This window comes from Danio rerio, chromosome 15, assembly GCF_052040795.2.
Source record: "Danio rerio strain M-AB ecotype USA chromosome 15, GRCz13ab, whole genome shotgun sequence".
NCBI classification, from domain to species: Eukaryota; Metazoa; Chordata; class Actinopteri; order Cypriniformes; family Danionidae; genus Danio; species Danio rerio.
This window is the reverse complement of record NC_141035.1, coordinates 37,113,152-37,128,187: the sequence shown is the minus strand read 5'-3', so window position 1 is coordinate 37,128,187 and position 15,036 is coordinate 37,113,152. Positions and strand designations below refer to the sequence as shown.

General features: G+C 35.6%; 1 protein-coding gene across 2 annotated transcripts in view; it reads left to right on the top strand.

Moving 5' to 3' along the window:
- dgkb (diacylglycerol kinase, beta) overlaps window positions 1-15,036 on the top strand; it is a 111,552-nt gene that overhangs the window by 48,836 nt on the left and 47,680 nt on the right. For both annotated transcript variants that reach the window (XR_015509700.1, XM_087284470.1), the window contains one exon: window positions 4,745-4,809. Coding sequence is in view for 1 of the 2 variants with exons in the window: in XM_087284470.1 (XP_087140596.1) it covers window positions 4,745-4,809 (65 nt within the window). In the remaining variant the exon portion in view is untranslated. The remainder of the gene's footprint in view (window positions 1-4,744; window positions 4,810-15,036) is intronic.

Sequence of the window (15,036 nt, the reverse complement as noted above, 5' to 3'; positions counted from 1 at the left end):
CAAATGGAACTTATACTGCATGCACTCTGTAATACTATTGAAAATTATGATGGTAAAGTTTACATCCATGCCTAATCTCAGATGCTCAGACAATGATTCACCGTTTATAAATATTCAAATGTTGATGTCTGGGAAGCAACAAATGTAGAGAATGTAGAGAAAATTAAACTGTAAAATATGTTTTAAAGGGGACTTGCCCCTTTTAGGATGTAAAACAAGTATGTGACGTTTCAGCTCAAAATACTACACAAATAATATTTTATAACTCTTTTAGGCTTTGATCCAAATTGTGCCATTTTGGTGACCGTTGCTTTAAATTAAAATGAGACTGTGCTCTTTTCAAAAGAGGGCAGAGCTACAAATGCGTTATGTGTCAGCATAGTGGCATATTCAAAATCAAGACTAACATATGCTAATGAGGGAGAGATCATCACTAATGGGCGGGGCTTTCCCCCTCTACAATGGAAGACTAGTTCTTACCCCCGCTACTTTCCCCTGTCCAAAGGCAGAATATTAATTAAAATGTTTCTGCAGACTGTTTTTATGAGGCGTGATTGAGAAAAAATATTTTTGCCATCAGAAGCTGAAACACAATTATGTTTAAACCTCTTATAAAAGTGTTTTTGCATAATGGTCTTGTCATAAATGGTTCAAGTTTTTTTTTTTTTTTTCAATTCAAATAAGTAGAGGCTTGGACCCAAAACAGTGTAACACACTGTACAGCACGACACATCTTAACAAGTGGATACATCACAATAGCAGTAAAACATTTAAAGTACACAAAATGCTTGCATACAGAATGCACACAAGTTTATCTGAACCCATAACTCCTGATGTCGGAGTTGAAAAATACACACGATGAGTGCCAGCAGAGATGCAGCATCCTCAGTGTGTGTGTGTGCGTTTGTGTGTGTGTGTGTGTGTGTGTGTGTGTGTGTGCGCGTTTGTGTGTGTGTGTGTGTGTGTGTGTGTGTGTGTGTGTGTGTGTGTGTGTGTGTGCGTTTGTGTGTGTGTGTGTGTGTGTGTGTGTGTGTGTGTGTGTGTGTGTGTGTGTGTGTGTGTGTGTGTGTGTGTGTGTGTGTGTGTGTGTGTGTGTGTGTGTGTGTGTGTGTGTGTGTGTGTGTGTGTGTGTGTGTTTAATTCGCCGAAGCATGTGTTCAGTCCTCTTGTCAATACTCATCATCGCTGGCTTGAACACCAGCAAAGAATCACAAACACCTTTTCTGTTAAACCACATACATATGCATGGAGCTAAAGCTATGCTAAAAATATTTGACAAGTATTTCTAAAAATGTTTAGCTTTGTAGCTTTATATTTGATAGATAATGAAGGGGATGATGGTTATTATTGTGACTACTACTTAGCTTATTACTTAAAATTCACTTTTATGTACAGTTAAAGTCAAAATGTTTCACCCTCCTGTGAATTTTGCTTTTCAAACATTTCCCAAATGACGTATGGCATTGCTAGGGTCAAAAGGGATAAGGGGCCTAGCCCCAAAGAAGTTGAATAACAATACAAAGGCTTTAACTGACCGTTTACACAACTGCGACAATAAATGTTCTATATTGTATGTGTTCGTCCATCCTTCTTAGGTATTTTCATGAGAATAAAGTTTGATGCTAAATGACATATCATGCAATAGTAGAATATAGCTATAAAATAATAAGCTAGATGCATTAACTCACTGTGACTTAACAATTACAGAAACAGATGTGACTGGCTATGTCAAATCTAGATAAATATGTTTAGATATCTATATCTTATCTAGAAAGCTTGTATAATTTAATTTTAATCTGAATAATTAGCATGTATTTACATTGATATGGTACACATTTTATTGATTACAGTTATTTTATTTTACCAAAACTACACTCATTTTATACTATGAAAACAAATATTAAGCCTCATCAGTAGTTAGAACTATTGAGTTTGGCAAAACAGTTGTAATATTACCTCATCAGCTTCAGCTCCTCCAAATAATGAATGAATGATGATAGTGCAGTGACAACAGTCCCACTCCCTCTTATCAGTTGAAACAGTAACTGCTTAAATACTACTTTAAAAACTGTTTAAATACAGACAAACGAGCTACGTTAAGTGGAATGCACGTGATGTACAGTATGTGGTAATTTTAAGTACCTAGATACCAAAATAAATGTCATACAACCTTTTATTATATTTTTTTATGCAACATTTTCCGAAAAGATCAGGGGCTTTTTAACAATACATTAGGAGCTTAAGCCCCCAGAGCTCCCATCGCAACGCCACTGGTAAAGACATTTTTACAGTATTTCCTATAATATTTTTTTCTTCAGGAGAAAGTCGTATGTGTTTTATTTTGGTTAGAATAAAAGCAGTTTTAATTTTTTTTAAAACAATATTATTAACCCCCTTAAGCTATATTAGTTTTCAATTGTCTACTGAACACTTTTATACAATGACTTGCCTAATTACCCTAACCTTAACCTAGTAAAGCCTTTAAATTGCACTTTAAGCTTAATACTGGTCTCTTGCAAAATATCTTGTGAAACATAGCAAAGATAAATAAATCAGTAATTAGAAATTATTGTTTAGAAATATGTTAGAAAAAATCTACTTTCTGTTGATATACAAGGGGCTAATAATTCAGGAGACTTCAGCTGTATATTGTAACTTCTAAAGGGGTGGTCCTCAGTGTATTTTTAAGGCTTGTGCTTCATTTGTAGAAAATCACGTTATTTTTTCATGTATCTTACTTTGATTATATACAGCTACTCTGCTAACATGAAAACGAATGTCATATTTCCTAGTTCTTCTGGAAGACCCGCCCTCAAGAGGCTCTGATTAGTCAGCTAACATATTATGTTGTGATTCGCAAATTGGCTCCACATCGCCATGTCCCAGCCCTACAAACACGCGCTTTTGCGCTGTGTAAACAATTTTGCTGAATCCGAAAATGAAGAGCATACAGCTGAACCTCGAGCCTTCTCTCAAAAATAAAATCGAAAAAGTGTCTTACACGCATGTGTAAGTAATATGAAATGTTCACATATCTTTTGCGAGTTTGTAATTTGAGATGTAGAATGCACGGAAAGCGTCTGCATAGAGAGACACTGCAGCGCTGCTGAAAATTGTGGCTGTTTACAGCGGTTTGACTGATAAATATGAATTTGCAGCTTAATTGTTAGCAGTGCCAAACAGCGTTTTCTGTTGTTTACATCCTTAAGTACGTCCTCACTAAAACATACTGTAAACGCTAGAAACTGTCCATATATTAGATGCATTTTAACAAATAAAGATACTTACAGGTTGTGGCTCACAATCCACAGCTTCATCGGTTGGACGAGTTTAAACCGAATCCAGCACTGAACTAGAAGACATTCTGGAAGCTTTCCTTTGTTAAATGCTAGCTATATATTTTTTTGTAATTTTCTGGAACATGATTCAAATTATTTTTTATTAGCACTTCTCTCTTTGTGTCATGTCTTTTGGAAGCCGAAATACAGAAATAGAAGTAGCTCTGTGGAAACAGCAGAATTTGGCTATCTCTGCTATAACATTAAAGCACATCTGACCAGGCCCCTTCCGTGCGTGGGGTGTATGCGTGTGGTAAATGCGCATAACCTGAAGCGTTTGTGATCTCACTAGCCAGAATGTATTTTTTTGTAGTCCCCAAACATCTTTCCCTGTAGGCTTTGCTAAGATACTTCTGTAAAAGCCAATGTCTCTGTAGCAAAGTTTGTTTGTAGGATGGGAAGAAGAAGACAGGGTCAGTGATATGAGGTAAATAATATTTTTTTTATAAATGAAAACATGACATCACTGTAGCTCTGTGTGTGCGTGTGTTCTCCCTCTTCTACTGGCTACTGCTCCTTTTCTTCTAACGATGTGAAATTCTGTCGTACGGTGCTGCGAAAACGGGCGGTAAACAAGATGGTTAGACATTTTAAAAAGTGAGCGATTGGGCCATATTTTAATTTTCTGTCCAGAGAGGTCATGTTTTGATCCTCGATTGATCCTCAACTGCAAAACTTGACCCACAAACTTTTGTTTTCAGTCTGACGCATTCTCGTGCGTATAAATTGTAGTCTATGGGGAGAAAGTGTGCCTGCAGCTTTAAGCAGAATGTCTCTATGGCCCAATCACTAGAATAAACAGGTTATTTATTATTTCTGATTGGCCCGCTGACTAGCCGCCGGGCTCTGAGCATGCTCTCCCCCCTCATTGAGTGTTTGATCATGCTTACCTCACCCTTTTCATTGAACTTTGAGCATGTTACTATATTCAGAGATGTTGTTTATAGTCACACAGCTACATTACACATCAACTAAAGTTATAATATGATATCGTAGTGGACCACCCCTGTAACATTTGGTGTAACAGTCTAATTGTCAAAAAAGTCACACTTTGGTTGTAATTTTTGGTCTGTATGCTGCACCAGAGTTTTGTCTGATTTTAAAACACATTCATCTGGTTTTAAAATAAACACGTCTCTGTCTGCGACGGCTCTGACGCGAGGCTTTTGTTTCTAGCTAATGGCCCGTGATAAAACCATCACGAAACTATTCAATGCGATCCTCAATCTGTTGTCTTTTCATCTTCGCGCAGCTGTTTTTGACAAATTCAAGATTTCCAGACCCAGATGCACCGCAAATCTCACACATGAGCATAATACGTCAAAAAGCTCCTAACGAAGCATTGTCAGATGCCGGTATATAAAGCTGATCTGATTCGCTTTTTTTTTTTTCTTCTCCTTTTGCAGGATGCATCCATCGCTCATCGCTTCCACATTATGAGAGAGAAGCATCCAGAAAGGTTTAACAGCAGGTACCGCTCTCTCTTTTTCTATCTGTGTTTTTGCACCAAACACTTGAGCAACGCTGCATCTTAACTCATACTGTTTTGAATGTGGTGTCTGTCTGATGGGCTTACAGTCAGTTAATGCTCTTTCTCCATTCAGATGTGTATTTGAGGCTCCCAAATTGATTTTAAATACTCCTAAATTAGATGATTGAGTCACTGAATTGTTATGGGTCTAAAAAGCATAGTCACCTAGATAAAATAATAAAAAAACAAATGATGAAATATTGTTTTGAGGTCATAACCTTCAAGATTATAGAGACTTAATAGATATTGTTATTATAATTAATATATAATTATATGCAGCATGATCAATATCACACAAGTAGCAGTGCAATATATCTGTATATAAGCACACTATGATTCAACCTTGGTAATGTGAGATGTGCCAATACAGTATATGTAGTCTGTCTTGCCATGAAATAGCCATACTTTGCTGATGTGGCAACAAACTATACATATAGCCTAATTAACTGGGAAGGGATGCACATAACTGGTAAACAAGTGTGCATTCAGGTGTATGTGATTAAAATAAAAATTGCGCACTAGATATGGCACTAGAGAAGAATTTTTTCTTTCCATTAATTAATTTGGATATAAAGGATGCAGAACATACGTAGACTCATGCAACTTTGTCAATGATGCATTTTCATACTTGTGGTTTGGAGGAAGAATGTAAAATAAAGTGTGTGCAGGGACAGAGTTGCAGTCCCACTCGCAAACTGTAGTCTGGTGCGTGGCTCAGGTGAACTCCAGGATGGTTCATGTTACTCTAAATTACTGAAGTGAGGCTCTAATAATCATTTATGGTCAAATGGTGTATTTAGGTGTTTAATCACTGACTTTTGACACGTTTAACTGGCAACTTCAACAGAAAATGACCCCCTTCTTGTTTATTTGAACTTTTACATTGCATTCATGATGAATAGAAGCATGTGCCGCCTACTGTTATCATCCTGAAAACAGTCCAAAGGTGAAAAAGTCCAAAGGTCAAACTGTTAAGCCAGGATTGAGCCAAATGTCAAAGCACTAGCTTTGCAACAGCTGATCGCATGGTCCCGCAAATATGACATGTAATCAGGTATACAGTCAAGCCCGCAATTATTCATATCCCTTCCCAATTCTGACTTAAAGGTTTTGTTCAAATTTAAATAAAACCTTAGAAAAAAATTTCCACAATGATGCCTCTTGTAGATCATCTTATTGTACAACAAGCCTGTGTCATTACTGGTAAAAACAAAAAAACAAAACCTTGCACTCCACAAAAAGTGAAGAACCTGGCAGCTTCCTCTGTACAGTCAGCGGTGTTCTCTGTGATCTGAGAAGTGGCTTCATTTGTCTGATTATTACGACTAAAAAATATACAAGCAACAAGAAACCGTGTGATCAGGATGTTAAAAAACAAAAAAACAACTCTCAGATCTCCAACAACACTGCTGTCTCTAACCAGGAGGCAGGTATTCGTCACTTTTTGGGACCCTTGACACATTTCTATGATAAAATGCTATTTGCAGTGCATCTCTGTATTTGCATGTGTTTTGTGAATTTATGTCCAAGTGTTTTGTCAAACTAATGAAGATGTTATTGTTTTTCTACTTGCACATGTCTTCTTTAATCCAGGCTTATTGGAGATATGTGCCCGGGGCTATATGTTTGAGAACCGCAATACAGTATATGTGCGTAGGGCTGCGCATGCTTGCAGTTTTTGTTTTCACAAATCCACTGGAGGCCGCAAATCTCAAAAACGCTATTCAGGCACATTTTCTCATACGTGCAATTTGTCGTTAATCCACCAGAGGCCATTTTGTACAAAGTTCTGCCAATATCAACATCCGGCCAACTTATACATAATATAACAGCTTGATATAGACTCACCCACAACAAGGTTATTATAGTTAACAAAAACAAACGAAAAAACAAAAACTAGAATTGAAAAATCATTTTTGTTAACTGAAATAAAAATAAAAACGAGAGTTTAAAAAAAAAAAAAAAAACTAGAACTAACAGAAACATTATTGTGTATATCCAAAACTAACTGAAGCTAACTAAAATTATAGCAAAAATGTCCTTCGTTTTGGTCTTTGTAATTGTATTTAATACAGAATGTATTCCTTTTAGAAGTAAATCTATTTAATATGTAAACATACTGTAAGCCTTTTTAGAAGTAAATCTATTTGCTTCGCGCTGCAGGTGTTTGACCTGTACGGCACCTCAGAGTCTGTAATCCTGACGCCATTGGCCAGATCAAGCCGATTCTCCTTCAGTCATCTTTGCTGTTGCTCCAGCAACAAAAAACAATGGCTGGACATGACATCAACATGTTGACAATATTAAATACGACCTAAGCTGATCTTCTATGTGAACGGTTGAACTAGTTCACCAAATCAAACTGAATCATTTGAAACAATTCACATCTCCAGTAATGTTAAGCACCTATCCACAAACTACTCACGTTGTATCATGCCTAATTTCCCCCTCTGACTCGAGATAAACCAATAGTTTTTCAGTTATTAGATCAGTTCATTAAATCAGATATGAGAAGTGGTGAACTGATAATACTGTGCATGCGTGATTCAGCAGGTGGTGAACTGAACACAAACAGTACATGACAGCCTGCTGTGACTGAACTAAACTCCACTACTCTTGAACAACTGCTGCACGGGTAAACCGAGGGCTTAAATAAGAGGATCTGGCGATAGCTAAGTGTTTTTCGTAACAGAAAGTCATAAGAAAATTTAAAGAAGTGTCAAAAAATGTGGCCTATATGGTTGAGTTTTTATTATACAATATTTATTCTGATCATTTTGAATCAACAACAAATATCCTAATTTGTAAAAAAATATAAACTAATACTGAAAGTAATGAAAACTAAACTAAAATAAAGCAATGTCAAAAAAAAAAAACAAAAAAAAAACTAGTAATTACATTGATCCACCATCCTCCTTCCCTAAACCCAACCGATAGTGTTTTCATAAGCAAACTATGAGTGAAAAGCCTTTATGCCACATGTGTACCACAAATTTACACAGTTTTTTTGTTTCGATCAACTGTTTCTGGAAGCATTCTTTGCCGGGCTCAAACCCTGTCCACTCCACTCTGCGACAAACTACTAAGCAAACTGGAGGTTTTTATTTTTATTTATTATTTTTTTTTAATTGACCATACATTCCATATGGAGATGAGTGATCAGCGATATAACATGAAAATGGAACAGAAGTTTTCGATTGTGTCATTTTGCACACTAAATTCAGCCATATGTAAACATTTCGGTGTTCTCAATCATGTAGCCCTGGGCACATATTCCCAATCAACCTGTGTTGTTTTTCTTAACTTGCAGCACATTTGTGCTCTTTCGGCCACCATATAGACTTCTATTGGAGTAACTTAGTTGACAAAAGCTTACTTATATATTTGCAAACATAGATTTATTTGATAAAATCCTGCTCATTTAGGACCAGCAGCCTTTTATTAAGCATGGAGCAACAGATGTAGGTGCTCCTTTGTGCTGGAGTGTTTTATTCTGTGCTGAAAGGATCTGAGTGATGTGGAACATCTGTGATTCGCCCACAATGTGTGCACCTTCTAATGATGAGCAAATTTGAAATCTATGCTCCCATTAATATTTCATGTCCCAATAAGTCAGTACGAACGCAGGCGAGTAATTGGTCGGGTAATTGAATTTGCTTGGGTAGTTTGACATCATTTTTCCATCACCGAGATGACACAAGACCTTCAGGAGAGTCTTTTAATAATCAAATGATAATTATACTCTGTACGTGAGATCCTATATTTCAGACCTGGCGCGCGGATAACATTTTAATTTTAGGAATTATGATCGGTCAGGAGTCAGAAGACACAAATGCCTTTGTTTATAGGACTCTGCTGATGTTGATTTAGATCTGTGTGGATTTATGTGGATTTATTATGTGTGGATTTATAAAACAAGCATGTGTACAGGAGCTTTTTTATACCATGGTGCCTTTTGAATAATGATTAAGATATTTTAAGAAAATTATACCATCTGTTATTTGAGTTCGATAAATAATTCACATGAGAGAATGGGTTTAGATCTCTCTATTTCATAGTATCTTTTCTCACTTAATAATGTATGATCATAGTTAGGAAAGTATTGCAGATTTTTTTTTCTTGAATTTTTATAGGAACCTTTGTCCTTTACAAATATGTAGCTGTTTTAATATATCATCATATTAGTGAAGTGAAGGCTGTGATATCTCGTTCACATTTAAAGGCGCTTGATTTTTTTTAATATATATATATATGTTGAAGCACCATAGCCTTTTCCAGTTTAATAGGTCATTTTGTATGTATATATTTATATTAGCATTTATAATTTATTATTATAAACTATTATTTATATTTTAATAGGTTATTTTTAAATTCATAAACTTTTAGCATTTTGTTAGATAAATAAAGTAAATACCACAAATTGCAGTGAAATCAGTGTTAAAGGGCCATGAAACCCCCTGTCTCAGCAAGTTGTTTTAACACCTCTAGTTTGAAAAAAGTCTGGAAAGTGGATGAGTCCAGCTTTGTTTAGGTGAGTGTCGAGTGGCACAAGAGGGAAGGATTTGCATGAAAAGGGAAGTTTTCGGTTCGAGCGTGCACTGATTTTCAGAGGCAAAACAACACACAGATGGAGGGGAGAAAGACAGTATATTTGTTTACATGGACATCAGTAATTAATTTATTTGCCAAATTCTTAATTTGTCGATTTTAACTGCAATTTGGCACTTTTACTGTCATTCAGAAACATTTCCTGCATGCCTCCTGTGACAAAGGAGATATTGGATAGGAGAAACTGCCAGAAGAATCTTGTTTTAAAGGAATGTAATTACCACACACCATATGGGAGTAACTTAGATGCACTTGGTAGGGAGTGTCAGAAAGCTGTGTGTATAGACTATCCTGTCACAAAATGCGATGAAAATCCTACACAATGGTAATAGTTTGATTAAGGTGTTTAAATGTTTACATTTGGAGATCAGCATTTACACCGGATTCTTCAGTCCATATTACTGTAGTGATATTAACATACTGTAAACTGCCATCTGAATAAACATAAACAAAGAACATTGATCGCACACTTACCAAATCCTAATACACAGGACAATCAACACAAACTGGAACCACAACTTTTTTTTTTTTTTTAAAGGAGACGACAAAACCGGAATTCACTATTTCCAGATTTAAAAACCTCTCGGTTAAAAATGTTCCTTACAAACGTATTTTGTTGCATGTTAGCGGACCACTGTAATCCACACGCAAGTCCAGCTGTGCTCTCATAGGCAGGCATCTCTCTGTCATCTGAACATTGTAATAGGTAAAAACACGTGCTGATGGTTCGAACCAAGTCTTTCTAGGAAATTAATGATGGAAGCTCAAAGAAGTCAAGTTGTACCCGCCAGTAGACAGCCAGTCTAGACACTGGAGTTTACACAAGGATCTCATTGCTGTGACATAGCTTTAAAATTTATTTTCAAACCAGAAGAACGAATTTGCTCAAAATAACGCAAAAACAACCAGTTTTCACCTGTTAGGCTATTGTATTTGTCCTAATAGTGTTTTTAGCGTGGGGCATATTTATGACTTTCAACATCTCAAAAAATTACCCTTTAAGTCAGGCATGTCCAAACTCTGTCCTGGAGGGCTGGTGTCCTGCAAAGTTTAGTTCCAACCCCAATCAGACACACCTAGCTAGCTAATCAAGCTCTTACTAGGCTTTCTAGAAACATCCTTGCAGGTGTCTTGAGGCAAGTTGGAGCTAAAATTTACAGGACCCCAGCCCTCCTGGACCGAGTTTGGATACCCCTGCTTTAAGTAATCAAACATAACATATCATTAACATATGAGTGCTTACTTTTTCCCTATTATTGTACGTTTATATCTCACAGATTTGACTTTTATTTTCTTAATTGCAAGTTTGCTAGTTATAAACTTAATGTTAAGGCCAAAAGTCACTATTTTAATTGATAAGCTTTGGTGAGAAATAAGAATTGTGAGTCATAACTGCAAGAAGGTTCAGTTAAAGAATCCCTATTATGGGTTTTGAAAATGACCTTCTATGCAGTGTGTAATATAACTCTAAGTGAAGTGAAATATCCAGCTAAGGCTTAAACCTGACAGTGCACCATGTTTAAAACTATTGATTCACCTATAAAAGAGTCGACTCAGAGTGGTTTAAATGAGTCGTTGGAGTAACCATTCTTTAGCGGCGTGACATAGATACGGACCTCAAGACCCGCCCATTTGTTGCACGTGCAGACCCGGGAAAATCGAAGACCGCCCACAAACACTGTAGAAAGTAAAAGAGGAAGACATATACTGGATCCCGGTTGAATCATGTCGTGAAGCCACTGTGCTCTGAAGTGTGAGGAAAAGTTAATGTTATTTTCTCTACCCAAAGATGAGGCTGTGAAGAATCAGTGGTTGAAGTTTATTTTTACAAAAATACCTCAGCATTATAGCCCCAGCCTTGTGCTGTGCTCCCCTCATTTTTCTGACGAGTGCTTCAGCAATCTAAATGCTTAAAGCGGGGGACTCTTTACTTACTTCTTTTTTTGCTTTTTTTCCTTCAATCCTTCATCTCTTTCTTTACTTTTTCCCCTTCTTTACCTTCCTTCCTTCCATCCTTTCCTTCTTTCTTTCTTTCTTTCTTTCTTTCTTTCTTTCTTTCTTTCATTGTTTTTACGTCTTTACTTCTTTCTTTTCTTCCTTCATTTTTTCTTTATTTTTTCTTTCTTTCCTTCTTTCCGTCTTTGCTTCTTTCTTTCTTTCTTTCTTTCTTTCTTCTTTACTTATTTTTTTTTTGCTTTTTTCCTTCAATCCTATATCTCTTTTACTTTTTCCCTTCTTTAACTTCCTTCGTTCCTTCCTTTGTTCCTTCCTTCCTTCCTTCCTTCCATTCTTTCTTTCTTTATTTTCCTTCCTTCCTTCTTTCTTTCTTTCTTTCTTTCTTTCTTATTTCCTTCTTACTTTCTTTATTTCTTTCTTTTTTCTTTCTTTCTTTTTCCTTTCTTCCTTTCTTTTTCTTCCTTTACTTCTTCCTTCCTTCCTTCTTTCCTTCCTTCCTTCCTTCATTCCTTCCTTCCTTAATTTCTTTCTTTACTTTCATTTTTTCTTTCTCTTTTTATACTTCATTCTAGCAAGTAAATCAAATAAATCATGTTCTTATCCTGTGAGAGTCCATGGGCAAAAGTTTGCATTCTCCTTAATACCATTGCATTAAAATTAGCATTTTTTTATTTTGCAACATTTTTTGTGGCTGTTTTCTCTGTGCAACTTTTCCACTCCACATGTTTTCCCCCCAGTTCACACCCCCTGTTATTGTATGTCATTGCATTGACCTTAGCGACGTCGCAAATATTTGATCGGCTTAATGAGCAAACCAACAATGGCCAATTGGTTTTTAATTATAACGCAACATCGTCTTGTTCATAGCGGACGCGGGGTCTTGAGCGAAGCAGCTCCCTGGTTTTATTTGCACCTCGGGTGATTACCAGGAGGAAGGTGAGAAGATTTGACACTTTGCAGATAGATTAATTTACTGCTGGAGTAAGACCAGAGGGTGATAATGAGGTCGAGGATTAAAAGCAGACAATCAGAGCGGCAGCGTCGCGTGGACTCGCGAAAGTCACTGATCGTTCATGCGCTTCCGAGACAATCTCTGTCTTCAAGATCAGGCCAAGAAGGAGAAAACAAAGTCTCTGTTGTCTTTGTTTTTGTCAACTTTGGGGTTATCTATAGCATCTTTTTTTCTATTTGTTAGTTTTGGTGTTGGTATATTTGTGTGTTTAAGTGCTAGTTCACCCAAAAGTTGTCATCATTTACTCACCCTTGACTTGATTCAAACCAGTTTGAGGTTTTTATTGTTGTTGTTGTGTTGAACACAAAAGAAGATATTTTGAAGAATGTTGGAAACTGGTAAGTTCCATAGTATTTGTTCTTTACTGTAGAAGTAAATGGTTACCAGGTTTCAACATTCTTCATAATGTATTCTTTCGTGAACAAAAAACTTGTTTGGTTAAGTTTTTTCTTCATTTGAAAGGCTTTTACAGTATGTGACACAGATGCCAAATTAGGTTATTTTGTAATAATAGTACAATAAATAGCAATTAAATGATTGTTTTGGGTCAATGTGACTCGATATGTTCATATACTGTACCTGTAAGTAACTGAAATGTTGTATTTAATTTTAAATTGTTTTAAATCATTTTAAATACTCTCACTTTGGTTTCTAAACCTTAAATATTTTCTGTTTACATTTTTTTTTTTTATCACTGCACACTATTTTTCCTTTTTTAATTTTTTTATATCTAAATAACTTCAATTATATCATGTTTATTTCTTGAAAATAAAAAAAATATTTTCTTACAAATGTAAATAAAATGTAAAAAAAAAGGAAAAAAAATCCTAAAAAGTTCCATCATAACTGTAAATTACATTTTTAAAACTTTTTTTTTGTTCACATTTTGGATAGAAAAAGTAGAATCGCAAGAGATATGTTATTATTTTCCTTTTTTTTTTATTAAAAACTGCTCCATTGGAACCATACGCTCAAAGTCATATATTTAGTTTTTTTCTAACTACTCATTTAAAATAAGCTGAAACAACCAAATCTATTAGTTTTAACAAATGTAAGTGGATTGCACGGTGGCCAAGAGAGTTTAACGTGCTGCAGTCCAAGAAAGCATGTGCAATTACAAAAAACGGCAGCAAATTGAGAAAAGATCTGCAGTTTCTCATAACACTATCTAATAGCTTGATGTAATGAGCACAATGTAAATGTTTCACGGTGTCCCAAAAACATGACAGACCAGGCTATTTAGATTATGGTTATTTAGGCTAGTAAATGCTAAAGACAAGGGAATCGGATATTAAAATAGACAAACAAAAAAAATCTTACCTTTCAAAGATCACCTAACAGTGGTGTCCAAACTGAGTCTTGGAGGGCCAGTGTCCTACATATTTTAGTTCCAACCCCAATTAAACACACTTGAACCAGCTAATCTAGCTCTTTCTAGGTATACTAGAAACTTCCAAGCAGGTGTGTTGAAGCAAGCTGGAGCGAAACTCTGTAGGACACCGGCTCTCCAGCGTGTTTTCAGAAATTGTTTGTGTTGTGAGAAAATGCAGCGTGTTTTCATAAATTTTTTACGTTGTGAGAAAATGCAGCATGTTTTTGTAAATTTTGTTTTGAAAAAATGCAGCGCAATTTTGTAAATTGTTTGTGCTGTGAGAAAATGCAGTGCGTTTTCATAAATTGCTTGCGTTTTGAAAGAATGCATTGCGTTTTTGTAAATTGTTTGTGTTGTGAGAAAATGCATTGCGTTGTTGTAAATTGTACTGTGAGAAAATGCAGCACGTTTTCATAAATTGTTTGCATTTTGAAAAAATGCAGCGCATTTTCATAAATTGTTTGTGTTGTGAGAAAATGCAGCGCTTTTTTGTAAATTGTTTTTGTTGTGAGAATGCAGTGTGTTGTTTAAAAATGATTTGTTTTGTGAGAAAATGCAGAATGATTTCGTAAGTTGTATGTGTTGTGAAAATGCAGCGTGATTTCTTAAATTGTTTGTGTTGTGAGAATGCAACATGCTTTCAGAAATTGTGTTGTGAGAAAATGCAGCACGTTTATTTGTAAATTGTGTTGAGAGAAAATGCAACGCTTTTACGTGTATTGTTTGTGTTGTGAGAAAATGTAGCATGTTTTCGTAAATTTTATTTTGAGAAAATCATCGCGTTTACGTATATTGTTTATGTTGAGAGAAAATGCAGCACATTTACGTATATTGTTTGTATTTTAAGAATGCAGTGTGTTTTTTTTAAAAATGTGTTGTGAGAATGCAGTGCATTTTCATAAATGTTTGTTTTGTGAGAAAATGAAGTGTGTTTTCATTATTTGTTTGTGTTGTGAGAAAATGCAGCGCGTTTACATATATTGTTTGTGTTGTGAGAAAATGCAGTGTGTTTTCATAAATTGTGTTGTGAGAAAATGCAGTGTTTTGTAATTCGTTTGTGTTGTGAGAAAATGCAGCGCGTTTACTTATATTGTTTGTGTTGTGAGAAAATGCAGCGCGTTTACTTATATTGTTTGTGTTGTGAGAAAATGCAGCGCGTTTACCTATATTGTTTGTGTTGTGAGAAAATGCAGCGCGTTTACATATATTGTTTGTGTTG